At 26.4% G+C, this 23465-nt stretch overlaps 1 protein-coding gene and 1 long non-coding RNA gene across 6 annotated transcripts in view; one reads left to right on the top strand and one right to left on the bottom strand.

Annotated features, from left to right (window-relative positions):
- The first annotated feature begins 53 nt into the window (after nucleotides 1–53).
- On the top strand, nucleotides 54–1323 carry LOC111027279. Its single transcript, XR_002603764.1, has 2 exons — nucleotides 54–426; nucleotides 483–1323. It is a non-coding gene; the product is annotated as an uncharacterized LOC111027279 (long non-coding RNA).
- Nucleotides 1170–23465, bottom strand: part of LOC111027276 (protein lap4) — a 31762-nt gene continuing 9466 nt past the window's right edge. The window contains exons 3-35 of one of the 5 annotated variants that reach the window (XM_022305589.1): nucleotides 20136–20214; nucleotides 19975–20064; nucleotides 17995–18115; nucleotides 17829–17903; nucleotides 17539–17756; nucleotides 17185–17318; nucleotides 16528–16639; nucleotides 16288–16460; nucleotides 15703–15812; nucleotides 14107–14232; nucleotides 13950–14051; nucleotides 13739–13879; nucleotides 13494–13608; nucleotides 13091–13266; nucleotides 12772–13026; nucleotides 12553–12696; nucleotides 12408–12488; nucleotides 12048–12332; nucleotides 11625–11888; nucleotides 10032–10142; nucleotides 9733–9912; nucleotides 9124–9282; nucleotides 8130–8483; nucleotides 7911–8069; nucleotides 4228–4644; nucleotides 3943–4033; nucleotides 3811–3867; nucleotides 3301–3421; nucleotides 3150–3240; nucleotides 2875–2985; nucleotides 2649–2786; nucleotides 1807–1998; nucleotides 1170–1378 (exon numbers count right to left, since the gene is read on the bottom strand). In XM_022305589.1, the coding sequence (XP_022161281.1) occupies nucleotides 1322–1378; nucleotides 1807–1998; nucleotides 2649–2786; nucleotides 2875–2985; nucleotides 3150–3240; nucleotides 3301–3421; nucleotides 3811–3867; nucleotides 3943–4033; nucleotides 4228–4644; nucleotides 7911–8069; nucleotides 8130–8483; nucleotides 9124–9282; nucleotides 9733–9912; nucleotides 10032–10142; nucleotides 11625–11888; nucleotides 12048–12332; nucleotides 12408–12488; nucleotides 12553–12696; nucleotides 12772–13026; nucleotides 13091–13266; nucleotides 13494–13608; nucleotides 13739–13879; nucleotides 13950–14051; nucleotides 14107–14232; nucleotides 15703–15812; nucleotides 16288–16460; nucleotides 16528–16639; nucleotides 17185–17318; nucleotides 17539–17756; nucleotides 17829–17903; nucleotides 17995–18115; nucleotides 19975–20064; nucleotides 20136–20214 (5039 nt within the window). In that variant the 3' untranslated portion in view covers nucleotides 1170–1321. Of the gene's footprint in view, nucleotides 1379–1806; nucleotides 1999–2648; nucleotides 2787–2874; nucleotides 2986–3149; nucleotides 3241–3300; nucleotides 3422–3810; nucleotides 3868–3942; nucleotides 4034–4227; nucleotides 4645–7910; nucleotides 8070–8129; nucleotides 8484–9123; nucleotides 9283–9732; nucleotides 9913–10031; nucleotides 10143–11624; nucleotides 11889–12047; nucleotides 12333–12407; nucleotides 12489–12552; nucleotides 12697–12771; nucleotides 13027–13090; nucleotides 13267–13493; nucleotides 13609–13738; nucleotides 13880–13949; nucleotides 14052–14106; nucleotides 14233–15702; nucleotides 15858–16287; nucleotides 16461–16527; nucleotides 16640–17184; nucleotides 17319–17538; nucleotides 17757–17828; nucleotides 17904–17994; nucleotides 18116–19974; nucleotides 20065–20135; nucleotides 20215–23465 lie in introns of all 5 variants that reach the window. The other 4 variants (XM_022305588.1, XM_022305591.1, XM_022305592.1 and 1 more) reach the window with 4 other exon arrangements.

The raw sequence follows: 23465 nt of genomic DNA on the forward strand, positions 1-23465 counted from the left end.
TTTTTTTAATAATTCAATTTTTGTTATTTAATTATATTCATTTTAGATTCTGAGCAAAGTGATCAAAACATAAAATATATTTAAATTTAGCATGGAGTTTAATTTTATATCAATCAGCACTTATCCAGGATCCCACTCGATCAAATGTAGACATTAATCTTGACCTTAAACTTGATTTTAAAAAGTATGAAGTGCATATTCTTAATGAAACATCTAGTCATGGACTTAAACTGTATGAAAAAATGGCTTCTTATTTTTCTTTTACACTAGATAGCATATGATATAATCACTTGACTGCATACTAATTAGTATACTTAATCAATGCTTATACTATGATAAGGTCAATCGTTGACTGTCACTTTACATTGTTGAGCAAAATCTTAAGAACAAACCCTGTGTTCGAGATCCATCATAAATCATAATACAGTAATATATTATAAATTATGCCATGTTTGATAATGATATTATAATGTAATTTGTAGCACAGAATAACGTTGGAACTTTCAGAAGTTCAGAACAAACAATACATACATGAAGTAATTGCTACGTAAAAACAATAATCATTATTATTTTGTATGCTGTACACGTTTCTAAGGAATATATTATATTGGTAATAGTTCACATGAAAATTGAGTAACAATGGATATGGTCGGTATATTATATATTATTGTTAAATAAAATTATTTCAATATATAAAGATAAATAATAATTACAAAATTATTAGGTCTTTCAATAAAAAATACTGTTATATAATAAAATAAATAATAATAGTTTATCGTAGATTTTTCCTTAAAAGTTACGAATACTGTCTTATTTATTCGTCCGTAAATGTTACATAAAAAAATAAAAGTTTTATTACAAACAATTGGTTTATACTCGACAACAACAAGGTGCGCCCACAGTTAAAAACAATCTGGAATTTTCATCACTAACAGCTTAAATTAAAGTAAATGTATAAAAATTGGTCCATAATGAAATGTAGGTGGTTTTTTTGTTATTCGAATATAATATAAGAATGGAAAAAAATATATATTTATATAATAATAATAATTAATAGTGATCACAATTTGTTACGCCTAGTAATACTATAAAATATATAATAGGAATGAGGGATAATTCAATATATAAATAAATATATAATTAAAGATTAGCTGCTAATGTTTTATATATTTTTTTTTTTTGATGATTATTACTACGACGTTTGTTTATCTGTAGACTTGGTACGTTTTCGGCGTCTCTTCTTCCCAGACGGATTGGACTGTTTCTTTTCTAATGATATATCTTCTTCTTCAGCAGCCTCTTCAATTGGTACTTCTGGTACTTAAGACTCAGGAGTACTCAACTCGAGAGATACTATTTTTTCTTTGGTTGTCTCCACCTTAACGTATACAAAAATAGTCGACACACATTAACAAACCACCATTATGGCCACTATTGTTTCTAAGATATAACAACATCATCTATTAATTATATAATATTATTACACAATAAACCATCTAAATTCGTGATTTTTCTTCTTTTTTTGGATGAATACACTACTTACATGCAAAAATACTGTGTGGAATAAAAACTTATTGACTTGATAAAAGAACTAATGAAGACAAAGAAAAGAAGTGTTATTATTATTGACTTATTTGACTCGTATCTTAGTGCAACCATGCAGCATGCTAAATACGGTATGTAATATACAAATGTATAAAACAGTAAATAAGAATTCAATTGTGTAGGTACAGAGACAGAAAATTGGTGCGAAATTCAGAAATGAGGTAGGTACTAGGTACTTGATTGTGTACGGTATTTAGGTACCTCTTTCTCAATGACTTTTTCAATAATTTCGACAGTCCTGACTTTCAGCTGACCGGAAATGTGGTCAACATACTGCTCGGTCCGTAGAGAAACACTTTCGCCGACGACTGTCTCGCGTTCCGACACCTTGGTCTGGACAGGGGACTCGCGCAGGCGCAGGCGAGGAAAGTCCTCGCTGGTCGGCCGCAAGCACTAATTATAGCCGCCACCAAAGGCCAATTAGTTTTGATATTAATATGTATGTTTATTAGAGTTTATTATTATGTATACATATTAAAATACATGCTAAATAGTAAATAGTAACAGTTGTTTATTTGAATAAAAAAAATAAAAAAACATGAATTAATACAAATTATTAAAAAAAAAATAACAAGCTAATTAATTTTTAAGTTAAAAAATAATAAAACAGCAGTTAATAATTATGCCATAAACAAATGGGTTTTTAAATCATCCCTGTAACCAAAAAGTGATTAAGTGCAAATATATATGCATATATTTTTAATTTAAATTTTATATTTTTGTTTTCTTCACTTAGTTACTTTTTGCATGTTGTCAGCAAATATTGTGATTTAGACATGCAAAAATTGACTAAGTGAAATAATACAATAATTATGAAGTTATAAAAATGTCAAATTTCAATAAATAAAATCATAATAATTTTCACTAGATCACTTTTTGCATGATGGTGACAATATATTATTATTATTATATATAAATAAAAAATAATAACATGAATCCCTTTTTCACTGGATATCATGAAGCTCAATGTTAGACAAAATTAAAAAGCAATGAGATGAGTCTTATCATTATATTATGTTCTATTTTTTTTTAAATTTAATTACCTCCAGTGCTTTGTTTTCTATACATTCTTTTGATTGAGTGTCTGGCATTTCATCACTATCAGCATCACCGCCGTTTGTTGATTTATTTTCGCTTATCTCACTCAATTCTTTTATTACTATTTGTGCTTGTAAAGCGTCCTTAAATAATACAAATTATATTTGAAAATATTAAATATTTTGTGATTTTAGTGATCTAAGAGCATAATATATTATATTATTATATTACTTGTTCTAAAGACTTTAATCGGGCTTGTCGCCATGCAGCTTTTTTTTCAGCATTAAGTGAACGTTGTTCGGAAGGAGAAAGCTCTTTGTTGTTTTCATTGGATACAATTCCCTTAAAAATATAAATAGTATATATATATATTTTTTTTTTTATTAAATAAAGTTTTACTGACTATGTCATCTTAACTTATTGTTAATTAATACATTTTAAATAGTATATTATAATTATATATAAATTTACAAGATCCATTTTTAAAAATCTTTTTTAAACTATACCTCTTGATTTAGCCTTTCTTTCATTCGCTTCTCAGCTTTAGCTGTTCGTACACACATGTTAGTATTGACATTTCTCGGTAACTCAATACTTCTAAAATATAAATTATAGTCAATTTCCTTCAATAGTAAAAAAAATAGTAGATTAGCATACAGTGTGTTTTCAAAAATTAAAGCACCACCATCATTATCATCTTCATCATCATCATCACCTTCTTCAATAAATTGTTCATGTTGATTTAACCTTTGTTTCATTAATGTACCCATTTTTTGCTCTATAAATTATTCATAAGCATGTAAATCAACAAATTAAAGACAATGGTGTTAATAAATAAAGGTAGGTCAAACTTAAAAATATGGTCTCAAATAGTACATTTTAATTGTATGTTTAATTTGAACCGAATAATGATATGTTCTATATTACTGAGATTTTGAATGAAGTTAAGAATCAGACATTTTGTACTCTGTCTCAAAATAACAATCACTTTTTGAGCATCATGAATGATCCATTTTTTTTTTGGAGTTAACTAATTCTTAGGAGTTTGGATAAGTTTCTGAATTTCAAACTTGAAACAAAACTCTTAAAGTTTGGTTTGATTTTTTTAAAATTCAAACAGTTTGACCAATCTCTATTAATAATGTGTTTTCAGACATAATTAAATACCTTCTTCTTGTTTCATTTTTTCTACTTCGTCTTGGCTTAGGAAACTAAATACTCTTTCTATAACACAATATCATAAAGCAATCAAGTATGAATTAAATTGTTTTTCAAGTGATAAAAGTTGAATCTACAAACCAGGTTTTGGACTAGGATTGTGGTGTTCTTCCATAGCTTTTTCAAAAAACTTCTTCTTATCACTAACTGAAGCTTTGAGACCAGTATTTTGCTAAAAATATTACATGTTATAAACATTATATTGTAATATAAATTAGTCTCATACTAATTAAATTTATTATTTATGTATATTAAACTATGATAAAAATACAGCTTTCATAAATTAATCTAAAAGCTAAAATTATTGCTATTATAAAGTATAAGATACTGATAAATAATTTCTACACAGTATAAAGAAGATCGTACCTCACAGGGATTAACTGCATTGTAATATGTCAAAAGTGACGGGGTATCATTATATACTTCCAACCAGTGAGGAATGGACGGGTGTGTGGAATAATTTAAGGGAGGTGGTTCTAGGGATTGTGTAGTGTCCAAGGATGAGCTACTTTCAACATCTGTGAAGTCTGGAACATAAAACTGGTCGGCTGGCAACGTATTCACTTTGGTAACATAAGGCATCATTTCTACTTGAATAGGTTTTGGTCGTTCCACAACGACTGTTCGCAGAGGAGGATGAGGGTTATCACGAGGAACATCTTGGAAATGTATATGTTTTGGTGGCCGGAAAGAGGATTTTGATGGGGGTGGTTTTTTGGGAAGAGATGGTTTAGGAGGAGATGGGTTTGAAGGGGATATGTTAAGCCGTTTCTGAATAACTACCTGTTAATGTTCATGCAAAAAATAATAGCAATGTTAATGTATTTTGGCTGCATTATTTTTTAAATTAGTAGTATGAATAAATTTGTTTTACAGTTAAACACCTATTTATACCACTTGAATTTTTATTTTCAAATTACATACATGCAGAGTAGTAATTAGTAGTAATTATTAATATAAATAGGTCCAGTAGTATGTGCTTATTTTATTGCTGGTATAAAACTATATTATAACAAATATAATATATACCATAAAATTACACAAGAAAAAATTAATTTTATTTAAAATACAATGTTATTTAAAGTATGGACATTGTTAGAAATTTAACTTTAGGACATGGGGAAGTTTACAACATTAAGCAATGATAACAAATATATATAAAAAAAAAACAATTTAGGTTTAACATTTATAATATATTATATAAATCTATTTGTGTTAAGAAAATAATTAAATTAATATGAACTAAATTAAAATTATTATTTAATGGTCCGCTCAATATCATAAAATTAATTATTAAGTATGTGAATGGAATTACTCACTCAGTATTGGTTCATTAAGTATACTATTTATACTTAAACATTATTATACATTTTTATTTTTATTAATATGATGAGAAAAATTCTTAGATCAGTAATAACTTGATGTTGTTGAACTTGATTAAATGCGATCACAAAATGCTTAAAAATAAAGAACAAGAGAAAAAAATTACAGAGTAAATATTTTGTAGTTTAATTTGTATAACTTTAAACTATCTTAGAAATATAATGAGATTAATTGAGAAAAAATTCCCTTGTACTGTGTTTGAGATGTTATAATCCGGTCACAGATTTAATGACACACTGAAAATAACAAATTAAAAGTAATATTTAGAAACCTTAGATTATAGTACCAATAAGCAAATTTAAAGTTTTCTCATTCTAAATTTTTTTTAAATAAAATAAATAAAATAATTTATTAAAATATTATGAAATGCATAAATAAAATATTCAAATGACAGAACAAAAATATTTATATAAATCATTGATATTAAAAAAGAAAAATTTTAATGTTATATACACATACAATTACATAATCTAGATGCTAAATTTTTAGTTAGAAGTTCTATTTTATTGTAATTATTTACATTCTTATAAAGCAATTAAAACATTTTTTAGCGCATTAATCATACTTCAATTTAAATATAATAATCAAATTAAAATGAAAATAGTTAAAAAGTAGTAATTTGATTTAGATATGACTACTTTGTTTTATGGACATTACAATTTTAGTCAGAAACAATGATAGATGTTATAATTGTAAGCTATGTTATATTCAAATAATTGAGTCTTAAATATTTTTATGGAAAACTGAAGAAATTTAGGAGAATTGAAATCATGTATAAATAATGTTGATTATTTACAGAAACTATTTTTACAATGTTTATTTCATAAATTGTAATTGCAAGATTGAAATACCTAATCTATGTTTTATAAGATTAATTTTTAAAAAATGTCATATAGTGTGCAGCACTAAAGGCAGCAATACCTAATGAGTCAAATGAGTAGCTTATTAATAGGCATTTCAGATTTGTAATATCAAAGGATTTTTTTATACATTTCCACTGGTCCTCAAAGAGATCTCAAATACTTCTATCATTGAATGTACTTCATACATTTTTACAAACATTTATAATTATTTGGGATAAAAACATATTCTTCAAAACATTTAAATAAAAAAATTATTATCGGAAAGTTAAATTGTTTGTTTCATAGTATTGGGCAAAACTTGAAAAATATTGATTAATAAAAAAACTATAATAATAACAATAAAATAAAAATATATGCAAAAGCATGCAAAATAATTAAAATCAAATAGATAATAAAAAATAAGCATTTTCTGAAATAAAATCCAATTTTTGTATATGATATTTTTAGAATAAAATTTATCTTAACAAATTCATATAAATAAATAAGAGCATATGTATTTTATTACTCGGGATACATACAACTAATTAAATAAGTACTCTTAAAAGAAATTCTATAATAATTCAAGACAACTTATATAAAATATGGATTGCATTAATTTATAATTTTAAATACATATTATTATTATAAAAAAAAAAAATGAATAAAAATTACAGTCAAGTTAAAGATAACTCAAATCTCAAGGGGGATCAAATAAATTTGATTTATGTGTTTTTAAATTATAAACCATACAATAATATAACTTATAAACATTTCAGGAAACAAGAAAAATGTTCTATAGTATAGTTATATTATAAAGTTTACAAATTATTAGGACTTGTATATACCTTAACTGAAGCGAGAATTTAGTATACGTTTTTCATAATTTATGAAATGTCATTCAATAGTAATAATATATTTCAGTTTTTTAAATAAATAATGAATGTACACACTATTATCTATTCTATACATACATATTACTTAAAAATCTTATTTACAGTTTTTAGTTAATAATTATTTAATGAATTCATAAATATATTTAGAACTATTATGAGAGGACTACGAATAGAAAAATGTTATCAGGTAACTTAATTTGATTATTTTTAAATTATATGACATAGCTAATCAATTATATTCAATCAACATTTTATATAATTAACAATTAAATTTCAAAGATTTAAAAAATATTATCATAATTTATGAATCCATATAGAATAGAATCAAACATTGCATTTAATGTTTAAATTAAAATATGAAGTAGTTTATATTTTAAATATTATAACAACAAAAAATAAAACATTACTTTAGAAGTTAACAACCATAGAGCAAATACATAATATAAATATTTTTTTTTATTAAGTTGAGCTTTGGCAGCTTAGCCTTGGCTCACAGTTTTTGTTTATTAAATGATCAAAGCAAAAATATTTTCTTTAAATAGATAATTAAGCGAAATGGTCAAAAGATACTTATAAATTGTTTACAACAGTAGTACTTCTAAGAATAAATGATAAAATAATATACTTAACATAATATATTCATAGAGAAATAATGTACAATATTATTTTAATGCTTCTGGAAAATTGGAATATATTTTAATGGATTTTCATCTCGTATTTTTAAAATAAAAGTAAATATATATTTATAAACATATACATTTTCTACATCAATTAAAAAATATTTAGCAGCCAAAATAAGCACATGCTACGCAATTAAAGAAAGTAAAATGTAAAAGCGGTATCTTCACACCACAGACAATATCAAGGAAATCTACTAAAGCACATGGCAGCATCAAATATATTTTTTATATCTGAGCATTTGTACACTTACTTGATCAGATTGAGGGGCTAAGGTATGTTTACTCATTACTATAGTTGTAGTTTTTTGAATATCACCTGATTTTGGCCCACCGGGAGATTTAGGTTTTATAGAGTTTGAATCAGTCGAGTTGAGCGTCAACATTTCAGCAGCTCGTACTACATCTAAAACCTGAAAATCAAATTGATAAAAATAATCCATAATCTAAAGATAATAGTTTTTAATATTTACTTTTTCTTGAGTAGATTTTTCTTTAACCTCGTCTAATTCCATACTTTCTAGCTCTTCTTTAAGTAATTTTTCTTGGTTTTCCCATTCAGCTAATTCTTTTTTAATTTCCATTTCTTGTTTAATTACTTCAGAATCATCATCATCTCTATCTAAGCTAGAGACACTCTGAGATATCGATCTACTCTCTCGTCTGAGTTTACCTTCATTGACCAATCGTTCAACTTCTGCTTTATCATAACCTTTACATACAATCATGTGAATTTGTTGACCAGCGGTCCGCAAACAGTTAACAGCTTCTTGGTGTGTAACACCCAATAGAGATACATCATTAACTTCTAACAGACGCATGCCGACCTGAACAAAATAATAATAAAATACAAACTGGAAATGAAGATATTTAATATATATTTATGTATAGGTACAAGGTATTTCTTTTTTAATGGACCACTCTTTATTTCAATAAGAATTAATGTTTTTGAAAATATTTATCTTACAAGGTCTTAAGTAGTTACAAAAAACAGGGGTTTTTTAATCCTTTATAATTTTTTGAATGACAACCTATAGTTTTTCCAAAGAAAAATATATTCCTAAGCATTTTGATACATAAAATTCAGAATTTAGAATGAGTAATTTATTAATTTTAAGTGTTGAAGGTTTAGATGAGTGGAGTAGTGGACCAACATTTTGTGCGACAACTGTGTACCATTCCACTCAACTCATCAACTCTTTAAATATGTATAACTCATAAACTACTGGTCTTAAATTCGATTTTTATGTATCGAATTACCAAGAAAAAAATTCTCATTTTCAAAATTAAATTAAAACTGTATATTATCATTCAATAAAGTAAATTATATAGATAAAAAATATTTAAAAACATAACTATTTTTTAAGTAGTATATAAAAAAATTTCCAGAAACATAAATAGTTTTTGAAATAATGAGTAGTTCTTGATAAAAAAAATCAAGCTGTATAAAATTTAAATTAAGTTTACTTTTAATCGTCCATCTCTTTTAGCTGCACCGCCAGAGTTAATTTTTGAGATGAAAACACCTTCATCAGTTTTATCAAGTGGATTACCTCGATGGCCTCGAAGACCACCCTTGATATGCATGCCAAGTTTTTCATTTGCTTCCCGGACAATTGTCAATTCCTAATATATTTATGAAATAGGTTATTATTATGAATAATGTTTAAGATATACCACAGTATATTTACTTGCTAATACATTGTATACTTGAATTATGACCAACTTATTTATATAAATAATAAAGTACTTTTAGAAGCATGTCTAAAAGTGATGGTAATTTTAGGATTGAAACTAATTAAAAACATTGATATTTCAAGAACGACGTAAACAATATTTATTATAAATTAGTAAATTTGATTATAGCAATGATATAGCTTTTATGATTTACCACTATGTATTTTTTTAATTTGCCAATAAATTATGATTTACATGCCATTACCCATTTTTTATGCAAGTATGGATGGGTCTTGGATTTGTATTTAATGTTTTTATCAGGCAAATCAGAGATGAGTAGTGGGCATATTAATATTAGAATTATAAGAGAAAATAGTTATTTTGATTTCAAATAATTACTTGGAAGTTGTCTGGAAGAGGGTCGTGTTGTACTGTAAGAGTAATTTCTTCAGTTGGCTTTAAAAGAGTTAATACTGCATCTTGATGTGTCATTTTTGTGACATCTTCTTCATTTACTTTTAATAAACGGTCGCCCATACGTAACTTTCCTGAACTTTCAGCTATGCCACTACGAACAATCTATAACCATAAAAAACCTCATGATAATAAAAATAGTTTTGTTAGTATACATAAATTAAATATAATGCGTTAAACTAAATTTATATAAAATTAATATTTTACTACTAGTATATATTTACATGAGAAATAAAAATTCCATGTTCTTGTAATCCAAATGGTATGCATGGATGATCTGTTCCTCCAATTATACTGAAGCCCCAAGAACCTCCTTCTTTTACTAAAGTGACATTCTAATAAATAAATAAAAGTAATTTATGCAATTTATCAGTATATAATATATAATTAATTATTTCTTTTTTAAATTATAAATATTTATAACATTTTATAACTGACACACAAACATTTGTTTATAATATAAATTAAGTGACACATAATTTTGGAATCTACGTGAATTTATATACCTACCTGAGTTCTTCCTTATAACCTTCACCGTGCTTGCATGTTTAAATCAAAATTAATGGTAAATATTTATGTCTTATAAATTTATATAGCTAAGCAGAATTTTAATGAACAGTATAAATAAAACCATGCAGTATAAAAGTTCAAATTATAAACACCACCAAAACACTTTTAATGTACATTAAAGGCATTTTTAAAAAGTTTAGATTAAAAATATTGATTTAGATACTATACTTGAAACTATAATATAATTAAATAAATATTCCAAATTTCTGTTAAATTAAAAAAAAAACAGTTAATCAAATAAATGTTTCAATATATTTTAAATACGTTTTTATATACATTTAAAACTATTTAATAAAACTAAATAAAAAGCTATTATTAGATGGAAACATTCAAACAAATTATTGAATAATATCAATCCAATAAATTATCAAAATGTTTATTTTATATTTTCAACATTACAATATTATGATGAATAATAATGGCATTACATTGAGTTGATAAAATGATAATATTAAACAGAGAGAATCGAGAAATGTATTAGTTCTCAATTATTTTTTTTTTATAACACTTATCTGTTAAAAGTGATTGAAAAGTTTTATGTAACACCTTAAAAGATTGAAAAGAAAGTCTGAGAAGTACTATCCATCTTAAGTGGTTCATAAGTATGGCAATTGAAGAAATAGAAATATGATTTATGATTTTCTTTTTTCTAGACAGTTTCTGCAGGAGCCAGGAAAAAAACCAGTACCAATCATCAAAATTGTATTAAAAATACAGAGTTCAGTGACTAACATCCAAACATTTTTGAACACTATTTAGAAATTTGTATTCAAAAATTATAAACTAGGATTTAGCAATATTCATAAAAAATATGAAGACAATTATATTAAAAATGCAATAGAAATAATTATTATGACAACACTCCAGCCAATTTATGTTGCATTGTTAAAAGACAAATTTCGAAGGGATCATGCAGTTTTAGTAATATAATAATAAACAATGTTGTATAAACTCATGTTTGTGTGTCAAAAAAAAAAAAAAAATAATAAATATAAATAACATACTGAAATTATACATGGGTATTGAGTATATAGCAAGACATAATTTAAGAAGTTATGCAAAGTATTAATTTGATATTGTTTATTTATAAACATTATTTATCTTTAAACCACAGACACACACTTTTCATGCACATTTATTATATCAGTCACTTTTCATGCCTTAATAAACCATACAGTGATGAAAAGAAAATTATAAACCATCACCAAATTTAATAATGATGAATAAATTGTTATTTATTTACTTACCTCAATAATGACAGATTTAGCTAAATCGTTATCTGTCACCCTAGTCACCACAGTTTCAGTAAATGTACTTTTGGTTATAGTTTCAGTGACACGACCTAAAGTAGTTGGGCTCTCCCTGAATTCTATTCCATTCAAAGTGCTGGGCTTTTTGATAGTTAGTGTAGTAACTACAGCAACTGGCTGCTCTTCAACTTGATTTCCACTATTCTTTAGAAAACGCTGTGGAATCATAGCTTCAAAATCTTGGTTGGTCAACGGCTTAGGCTATTATATAGCGAAACAAGGTACCCCAATAAATTGATTTATTAGTAGTTTATAGTTATAAATAAAAATGAAGAACATGTGCATAAAACCATAACAAAGTTTGTGTGTCAATTTTAAAGTAAGCTAATACCAATCAAAATAATAAATATGAAAATTTACTTGTACGCTTTCAGAATCAGAACTGATAGATGATGACTGAGAAACTAATTTCCTTGGTGCAGGCTTTGGTGGAGTTTGTGGAGGTGCTGGAGGAGGGGTCTTTGGAGACATGTATGAACGAGATTTAGTGGAAGCAATACTTGGTGATATAGAATTATGTGATTCAGAATCTGAGTATCGACCATCAACTATTCGCTCACACACAAGACGCACAAACCGTTCCAATCCAGTTAACATTGATACAGCTTGATCATGACGAGCACCAGCCACGTCAATACCATTTATCTTTATTTATCATAATAATTATAAAATATAATACATTTAACACAAAAAGTAATGCAAAAGAAATATTTTACATACCGATATAACTTGATCTCCAACTTGTAACTTTCCATCTTTTTCAGCAGCACCACCTTCTGTAATTCTTGATATAACAATTGGCTAAAAATGAATACATATTATAACATGTAAGTTATATTTTTTGAAAGCTATTAATTATTATTACCTCATTATTTTCTTTAGAATGACTAGAACCTTTTCCGCCAGCTATGCTAAAGCCAAGACCATTCTGGTCTCTTATTAAAGTCGTATACACAATTTGTTTTTTTGTTGAATCTAATTCTTTTAAAGGCTCTGGAGTTTTTCGATTCTTTACGTAAATAATAAAATATAAGTATATAAGACTAATCTGTATATATATTGTAATAAAATAATGGAAAATTACCCTATCTAAAGTATAGCCATTAGTATGTTCATAATTGTTCTGATGTGAAATAACACTTGGTGCTCGACTATTACTCAGACTGGATGAAGCTGATTCACCTGGAATGTGTATAGCCCATTCTTTTGGTAGTGGGTTAGTTTCTCTTAACACTTGAAGAACTAAAACTGACCCACAAGAACGTAAAACTTCAACTGATGTATAATGATCAACATCAACTAATGACTGACCATTGGCTGTAAGAACTTTGTCTCCAACCTAAACAAAAAAATAATTAAATTTTAAAACTACATTTTTTAAATTAATATAAATAAATATTTACTCTAAGCCCAGCTAATTCAGCAGGTCCATCAGGTGTGAGTCTGGACACAAAAATACCTTCATCGTTTCCCTTGAAAGGTGTTGAATTTCTACCACCAGCAATTGATAATCCCAGACCAGCAGATGTCCTTTCAATTCTAACTTCAAATAATTCTTCTTTTCCTACCATTTCGCCATCTACAACAACAAGTATAAAAGTAATGTTTATATTACATAATATTATATGACTATATGTGATACAAATCGAATCATAGAAACACACCGCATTTCTTGTAAACTAATATTCTAACTCTTTTAGGATAAGTTTTCTTTTTTCCATTTGGCATGTGTTTAACAGTTGACATAAAAATTGATTTCATTTTGTACGTTTTTACAGAACAAAAACATAATAACTGTATATTTACCTAGAGCAGTTTGATCTACTAATGACTCTGGTGGAGTGGGAAACAACACCGAACTTTTATCTTCAGATAAGGAGTTTGACGTGTTTTCATTTTCAAGACTAACCAATTGTGCCTCCTATGAAAACAAACAAAAGAATAAAACAAATACACTTGAGAAAAATTAACTTAGTTTAGTATCAAATGATAAATAAATTGTTTAAATATCAGATTTACATTTAATGTTTAGTTTTACTTTAAGATTATACCTGTTGTTCAATTAAATTAGCATCTATAGTAATTCTTTTATTTTTCAAATGATGAGGCGTATCTCTTCGATGTAATTTCATAGGTCTATTTTGAATATCAGCATCAAAATTTGAAGATGGATGGAAAACTACACTCTTTTCCTTTAAAATTACCAAAAATATTAGTGAGGCTGTAATTTATTTTATTTACTTAAAATAAATAATAATAAACCTCATAATTGGTGTCTTCTTCTAAAATACTATTTGTTTCTACAATGGATTCTACTTCTTCTGAATGTTTTTCATTTATTACTTCATTTCCATTGCTTTTTTCCTATAAATAAAAATTATGATTTTATCTAATTAAAATATCAAATATATTTTCTTACCGTAGAATCATCTCCTTTTTGACTTTCAGTTAAACTACTTTCATTACTTCTGGTCTTACCAAACAGCTTTGTTGCTTTAGCTTTCAGCTCTCTGGGATGTGGTGTGTTGTGTCGCACAAATGATGTCTGAAAATAACAACCACATAAAAGTTAGAATATTTAATTATTAGAGATGAATATATATTTGTTTTTTTTTAGTGAGAGTGGGACAAGGTCAACTATCAATGAATAGAAGTTAATTGACCAATCTATACAATGTACAACTTTTTTAATATTTAATTTCTATGCATCTTAAAATATATTAAATAATGTAATTTATATTAGAATAAAATATCAGTTTACATGATTGAATGAGGTTTAAATCTATTGTTTAAGTTAAAATAAAGAGAAGATATATTGTTATTACTTGTGCTTGAATTTGTACGTAAATATAAACAATATAATTTAGTACAAGCTAATAACTTTTAAATGCGATAAACGATTAGATGATCAGTAAAATTAGTTAGTTTTTGCAATCTATTTTATTTTCATATATTGTTTAAATGACCCATGTATTCCATTAAAATTTTAAATTGATTACAAATTTATAAATGTAGTATGTAGTGAGTAAATTTAATCTTATTTGCTAGAATTTTAGAAATTAAAAATGCTTATAACTATGTAATAACCATTATATACTAGGTAGTCTTTAGTATCTAAATTATGATGTATGAGAATGTGAGATAAGTTATTTCTTTTAAAACTTTATTGATATCAAGACAATAAAAAAATATTTTAAGTTGTTTAGTTAACCGTAGATGAATTAATAATTATAATAAAAATATATGTACATACAATTTTTAAATATTAAAAATGTTAGCGTAATTAATTTTTTAATTTGAAGATCAATTCTCAGGAATTCACACAAAATGTTAAAATCAATTGTTTCCTAAAAGTAAATATATATCATATATATATATGTATATATTTATATACATATCGAAAAAGGAGTATGGTATCAGAATTAATTGGCTGGACGGGTATCAGTCAGTTGTTACTAATGTTAACTTCGGCTCATGAAAAATCACAAGGCATGCTTGGGCACACCCTGCTGCATGCTACCCATGAGCATAAAATAGTAAGTTTAAAGTTCAGATAAATCTGTTTATCTATATTTGTTTAAGTGTATTGACATGGGTACTATTAACCTTAAAGGGAAGACTAAAATATCAAAAGTTTTTTTTTTTATATTTTAATTTTGAAGCAAGCTTAAGCATATTAAAAAATACAAAATTTTTCATGTCATGAGTTTGTGAGATGAAGAAGGAATGTCATGCAGGTATAACATCCTCATAAGTTAGAATTATTAAACTATAATTATTTTGGTATCAACATTTATTAAATGGTTTCTACTATGTTTGTATATTAGCTTAAATATTTTTATCTATACTCTGTCCAGCAAGAGAACGCACTAAACACCAACCAAATCTGGTTCCCTACGCGACACCCTACCATAGGTTTTGTTGGTGGGATGACAAGGAGGGATGCGCGAAACCGGTGTATTCTCTCGCTGGACAGAGCATAGTTTATTATACTACATGAATATTAATAACATACATTTGTATTGGGTTCAGTCTTGATGTCACCAGTGAACTGAACGGATGTTGTTCTGGAATTTGCCTTGTTTTCCCATTCATTTTCATCTGCTTCACTGGTCGGCTCTTCATCTGGTGGCGAGCACAACGTTTGGTCATAGTCACCAGTGATCAAGCCTACAAAGAATGTGCATGCCATGCGCGCAGATATAGTAAGCATAGAATGTGCTTAGATTATAATATAGATTTAAGTATGTGTAAATAGTAGCATAAGATAGATATTATGAAATTATTATCCTAATTGCACTTTTTGATCAATTTTGTGACTAAAAAGAATACAACAAATAGCTACGTGAGAAATAGATAAAAAAAAAGTAAGTACAAATACTATGATTGCTTTGATTGAAAATATTATACTGACTTTAAGACTTTTAATAGCTACTCTTTTTACTGATTTGTACATTATTACATTATTAATATAGAAATATTCTGGTGATAAAATAGTAATAAAAATTTGCAAATATTTTATAATATTCATATAATTAAGAATTCGTGCAAATGTCATGCTACTTTTTATAATGGTTAAATACAAATTCAAAAGTCATACCATTTGCTTCTCCCCTAATTTCAAGTTGAGGCAACAGAAAACAAGTAAGTACTTGTTCGCCAGTTTTTTCATCTTCATCTGTTTGAAAATTGAGCATAGGTTGAGCTTGGTTTTTTGATAGCCAAACTGCCTTTAAATTAAGGCTGGCCAAAGAAAATGGCAAATATTGTAAACTGAGAAAATAAATGCATTATAATTTACTATAAATAATTTATTAAAAAATATTATTCTTTAAATTACTTGTTTCCAGAAACATCTAGTACATGCAATTCAACACAATTTCCAACTTCATTTGGAAGATATTGTAATTTATTATCTCTCAGAGATAGAATACCCAATTGACATAAATTACCTAAAACAATATACACAGTATTGACAATATTAACATTTATGTTTCTTATAAGATGATGTTTTTAAAATAATTAGTAACAAAAAACAATTTTATTAATTATATTTAACTAATATTTGTACACATAAAAATAATACTTGAGTATAATTACTATAGTAAATTTATTTTCTATTATATAAAAGTCATATTATAATGTTTGTAGTAGCTCTATATAATAAAACACTATCTTTAATAAAACATAAAAATACAATTTACTTATTTTAATATTAAAAATATACAATTTAATGGAATTTATCTTATACTTATTACATTGTTTGATCTGTTTAACAATAATTAAACATAGAGTGCTTGAACCAATTAAAATAAATTTAGTATTAAACAATGTTACTGTTTTAAAACAAACGAAAACCACAATATACTCAAATTAAAAGTTTCTGTAAATTATTTTCTTATCTAATAATAATTTCAAAGTATTCTATTTTCGGTAACTACCATTTTAAATGATTGTGCATTATAATAAAATAAAAATATATATTAAATAAATTTACCAATATCAGTTGGAAGACAATGCAGACTATTTCGATCTACATTAAGATTTGTCAGATTTACAAGTCTCCCAATTGTTGATGGTAACTCAACCAAAAAGTTTTCAGTAAGTATAAGTTCTTGAAGATTTTCACAACTGCAATTAAATATAAATAAGAAGGTTTTTAAAACGCTCAATGATATTAAATCAGATTAAATAATCTAGTCATACTATGATTTTTAAAAGCATATTTATGAATTAATACCCAACATAAGTATATTTAAAATAGTTGAGAATATAACCTTAAAATAATATATTTATTATTAGAAATTTAAAAGTTGTGATATAAAAATATTTTGTTTATTGGATTACTTACCATCCGATGCGATCATTTAACATAGTTAATCTATTTAGGTCAACTTTTAATATCATCAGACGAGTGAGTTCACCAATACCATTTGGAAGGGTCTCTATTACATTTTGAGATAAATGCAGATCAGTTAAGTTTTCTAGACCACCAATTTCTTCTGGGATGTCTTCCAAACGATTTTCGGAAACATCAAGACAAGCTAATTGTTTAAGATTTCCTATTTCCTATTTTAAGACAATAAATATTATATTATAAACTTAAATGTAAAAATAATAATTTGTATAAACTATAATTACTGCAGGCAAATGCTGTAAATGATTATGATCCAGCCAAAGTTCTTGGAGAACTGGAAGATTACCAATGTGATGTGGCTAAAATATTTACAGAATGATGATTATAGACTTTAAATATTTGTTTAAGTCAACAATATATAATAATATAATAGTTAATAGATTTACTCACCAGATGGTCTATTTCATTATCCCCCAAATCTAATCGTTCTAAACGTGTTAATTGTGATAGTGATAATGGCAAGGATGTCAAAAGATTCTCTCGCAGCTCTAATGATTTTAAATTTGTTAACCTTTAGAATAAAAGTAAAATTAATTTAATCTGTAGATAAACAATATGAAAATATTTAAGTATTACACAAAAATATAAATTTGAGGGAATACAAATGCAAAAATAGTATGAGGATTTTTTAACTTAGAATTTAAGTTTAGTAATACTAATTATATTCAATTATTACACTATAGGAGAATTTGGGAAAGTAAAAAATACTTTATTTCAAGGATATAAATTTTTTTGAAATTTTTAGATATAAAAAGTAAGTTTATTTACTAAATTGAGTAAAAATGTACTTGTGATTGATAGAAGTTTTATAAATATTAATAATACATTTAGTGGTATATAATAGAAGCTTTCACTAGTGATAATTATATTAATTATTTATACTTAATAACTAGTTTTGAAAAATAGAATAAAGTAAAAGACTATTAATAATAATTTGTCAGAAGTATTTAAAGATAATTATTTAGGAGACCTTGCAGTATAGAAGTATAATACTTCAATTACAAAATAATGTATAGTTTAAATTAATATTTTATCATTTATTTGGTAATTCTCAGGATTATAGTTTTGACTAAAAATTTCATAATTAAGTTTAAAAAAGCAGGTAAGTGGATGTTGCGCTGCTGCACAGTAGGTTACAAGTGGGTAAATGTCAAATTTGAATTCAATGATACAAAATCTTTGCATACGAAAAACGTTTCAGAGGAAAAAATGGTCTGTTAATCTATGATATTAATTAGTATATTTGATGATATTATTGTGATTAAAGTAATTTATTTTACTATTACAGTATTTTTGCTAAAAAATTACATTTGAAAGTGTCATTGTGTGTATAAAATATAATAGTTAACTCTAAAATTTTCATATATCAATGAATAATTATTTTTAAATTACAACAAAATGACTGAAATTGTGATTCTTTGTGTTCATATGTAATTTCGCCCACATTTGAACTTAAAATAATTATAAAAAAAAAATGTGCCTATGTACTTTTAATATTTATCGACTGCTATTGTCATAATACAAATACACCATTTTAGTATAAATTTTTTAAGCTTTTTGACCCAACAAATGATATTTTATTGACATTTATAAAAAAAAAAAATAAAAAAATTGAAAATGTTTGTAAACAGTAAACGAGTCACAATATTTTGGAAATTGTATCAAGCATATGTATTGATAATATAAACATATAGTGTAAATTTCAAGTATCTACAGTTATACGATTTTGAATTACAACAAAATAAGAAAACCGCTATATGAGAAATGGAGTTAATATCCAATGTTGTAAAAATTTCAACTTCAGACGCTTATAAAAATTTAATTTGACTTCCAAATATTTTTTTGGTAAAGATAGACAAACTTAAGGAATCTTGTATTAAATTTTAACCAAAAAAAAAAAAAAATCGATTTTTCAAAAACGGGTTTTACGTAGAAAACTGAGTTTTCTTAATTTTTTATTGGTTTTTCCTGCCACTTTTGAAAACTATTGGGGATTTTCACTTGTGACCCCCCTCAAAATACCAACTAGATTCGTTTCCTACCAGAAAAGATTTTGTTGAAGAAAATCGAAGCACTTTTACTGCACCAAAAGGTGATAACCGACACAAAAAAGTAAATAAAAATATTTGGAAAAATTTGATCATTTCTTATATAATTATGTCATGGTTTGTATTTAAATTATTGACTTAAGAATAAAACATTTTATTAAAACCGCATTAATAATTTAAACGACAATTAAAAATAAATACATGTTCATAGAATCTAAAATGAATGATATTTATAATAATAACAAAATGATTTGTTAAGTTCTAATAATTAATCCCACTAAGACAACAGTGTTAAATGTCATCATAAATACAGTAAACTTACAGCCCAAAATCTGCAGGTAGATTACTTAATGACATATCATTAAGTCCTAATGTAGTGAGATTATGTAGTTGTGAGAATCCAGATGGTAATCTAAAACAATACAAATAAGAACAATAACATAAAATTAATAGGATATTATCTAAATTGCTTATAACACTTACTTAGGAATAGGGTTACTACTGAAGTCTGCAACTTGCAGCAATCTCAGACTTCTAATTTCATCTGGTATATCAGGTATGTCTAAAAAATAATATTAGAACATTAATAACTAATCGTGCATTTTAGCATTTGCTGTACATAATACTACACATACTTATTCTGTAGGTTAATATTAAATAAATTATATATATATATTATACCCATTTTAACATTTTAGTTTTACTATCAATTGTGATTAGTTGTACCTTAAAATTAATTGTACTTATTCAATAACGAATAGCGGTAATAATATTTTTTTAAACCTAACCTAACTATCACGAATATAGTTTTTAAGATCATTAATATTACGAGGTTTATGGGCGTATTATATATTTTACTTTTGAAATACCCCTAAAAAATATATGTTTACCTAATAGTAAATCGTAAATGGTATTTTAGACACAAACCGAATCATGGTAAAAAGTCCGGTATTTGTATTCCAAATGCTGTTCAATACATATTTCGATATAAAAATTCTAGGATTGGGTGCTCTTAAAAGTAGTTTGAAGTTCAAATAAAATAGTTAGTATAGTAATATCACGGCAAGTCGGAAGTAATAATAGTAATATCATTGGTACCCATAAGTTAGGTTAGGTGTTTTTGTTTACTTTATTAGTTAAATCATTTAATTTAAATTTTTACTAATACTAATTGCACGTTAATACCTATTTCATTTATTAAATTAATTTGAGTTAACCTTTTCCTTTTACTTTATTATATGTACCGGAATTTTTTTCCTATGAAATAATTTACCTAGAACTTTCTGGAAGTCTACAGTCCAAACTAACGCTACTTAGTCCCCAAGTTGCACCTATTACGTTGTATTAAACTAACTATGATCGAGAAAATGTGTTTTTTAACTTTGTACTACTAAATATGAAGACACTAAAAGTCGATATTTAAATTGTCTAACTATATTTAAAACAGTTATATACTTATATTAATTATGTTAGTGTTTTTAAGTTTGTTCACAGAGGGTTGGGTAATAGAGAAATAAATACAATAGTAATAATGATCAATAATATTACATAAAAATAGGTTATAAATAAATGTCTACCAGTTTAGAATACACATTTAAGAATTTCTTTTTAAAATCTCCATCTATGGTTTTTACTTTTTTATATGTTTTTTTTTATTTCAGGGAATTAAATTCCTTAGATCCTTTAGCAAACACAAGGTTGGTTTATAACAAACACGCGTAATATAAACTCTTTTTTTATGATTATACTTTCAAAACAAATTGATGGTAAAATGATAAATCAAAGCTATTCAAACATATAGTTCTATAAATATATTTATAGATTAAACCATATGCCAGACTGCCAGAGTCTAGTCAACATAAATAATACAATTTCGAACATGGACGAAGACGATGGCACAAAAATGTCATCTGATGCCAAACAATAATATGATTTTATTTTATACTTTTATTTGCCAACAACCTTATTATTATACAGGTAAAACAAGGTGATTGACCCTTAATAGCTGGAGCCTACTGCACAGTACATAATAACTAAAACCAGTTTTCAGTCACTGACAAGGATGAGTGAAGTATGCTGCTGGATAAATACAGCCGGTCTACTTGAATTACCAATCAAATGAATAATACACTCAGGCCTGAAGACATCAGATAAATCAATTGTTATTATTCTTACGATCCAATTTTTGAATGGAACGTTAAAAATAAAAAGAACAATAATTATTATTTTACGATGGAATTATAGAAGTGGAGAAGACGAAAAATAAATATGATGCACCTATAAATTGAAGATTATTTGAAGGTGGTCATTAAAAGTGTTCTTTCGAAAAATGTTTCTATTTAATAGAAAACAATTATACTTGAGCACTTGACGTTAACATAAACATTAATACTTTTGAGTTATAGATTTTATTGTTGTAGCATTTAGTGCATAAATTACTTGCCTAAAAAATGTGTAAATATTTGTTGAAGCTTGGAATATTTACTTTTTTTTTAATGTTAAGTACACATTGTTTGTAAAAAATAGTAAGTAGGCCAAATTTATTAATTAATAATTGTTATTAATATTATACGCATTAAATCAAGTTTCTAAAGAGATAATGAAATTATGGTTGATAACAAATATCATAAAATTAATTTTATTTGATAATAATCCACCTATTAATTTCTTAAAAATAAAATAGATTGAAATCTAAAATGTAAATGTGTCACATTTTTAAATGAAATTAATGTAAAAATAACATTATTCAACCATCGAATATGATACATAGACGGATATATTATGATTCATCCAAGTGCAGAATGATGTTGTATTAAAAAATAATAAATTATAGTAAAATACAAATCGAATAACCAAAACCAATTTATAACCGACCTCGATGAACAATAACCATAGCTAAGACAATCGATAAGAGTCCCACCAAAATAATTTTAAAAAAAGTTGAAAAGTCAAGAAGACTTTATTGGGAATTACAATAATATGATGCTCTCAGAATTTTCATTGCGATCGCATCACTACTCACTAGTTTCATGGGTTCGTTGGAAAAATAAACCTAGGAATGCGGATAATCCACAATAAATTGACCGACTTTGTATAATACCCAATGTTTTAACTTTTTTTTAAATATTTTTAATACGCACATTACAATAATATTATGAGAATAAAATGCACAATAAATAACGCCTATAACGGTGGTAGTACTAGCCAGTAACTGTCTATCCAAACGCAAACGGGCGACACGATGTGCGGTGTACCTTGACGGCACCGCCCTCGGGTTTTTGTAATCCTCGGGAAGTCGGGAGACCGGCGTTTCGTCCGACCGGAAATGGCGGGCGCTCGCCAATATAAAACGTACGAGTTGTTCCGCTGAAATTTTACCGCACTGCACACCACTATACGTGTTAATAGTATTTATTATTTCGCGGACGCCAATGCGAAAATCGAACGACAGACGCGGTGAAAAGGCCGGCGATGACCGCGTTTACCTCGAAAACTGACCGACGACGGTATAAGGTACAGCGGTTACCATCTCGTGAGAACGCGACCGAATGTGGACCGCGATCAGCAAATTTTTTACGGACCGCCAATTAATATAAGGGTTACGTTAACCGCGATATTTTTTATTGGTCGGTTGGAAAGGAAAACACGGTGGTCGTGACAGTCTATCGGGCCGGCTTCACAAACTTTTTTGGGACGTCGCCGCGAATCGTAGTGAGACGACATACATGCTAAACAAATGTTGCAAGGCAGTCCCTTCAAATCAAACCTGACTAAAAGCTCGCCTCGCATTTCCAATAATAATAATACAAGTAC

The sequence above is a fragment of the Myzus persicae genome, unplaced genomic scaffold (assembly GCF_001856785.1).
Source record: "Myzus persicae strain clone G006 unplaced genomic scaffold, MPER_G0061.0, whole genome shotgun sequence".
NCBI classification, from domain to species: Eukaryota; Metazoa; Arthropoda; class Insecta; order Hemiptera; family Aphididae; genus Myzus; species Myzus persicae.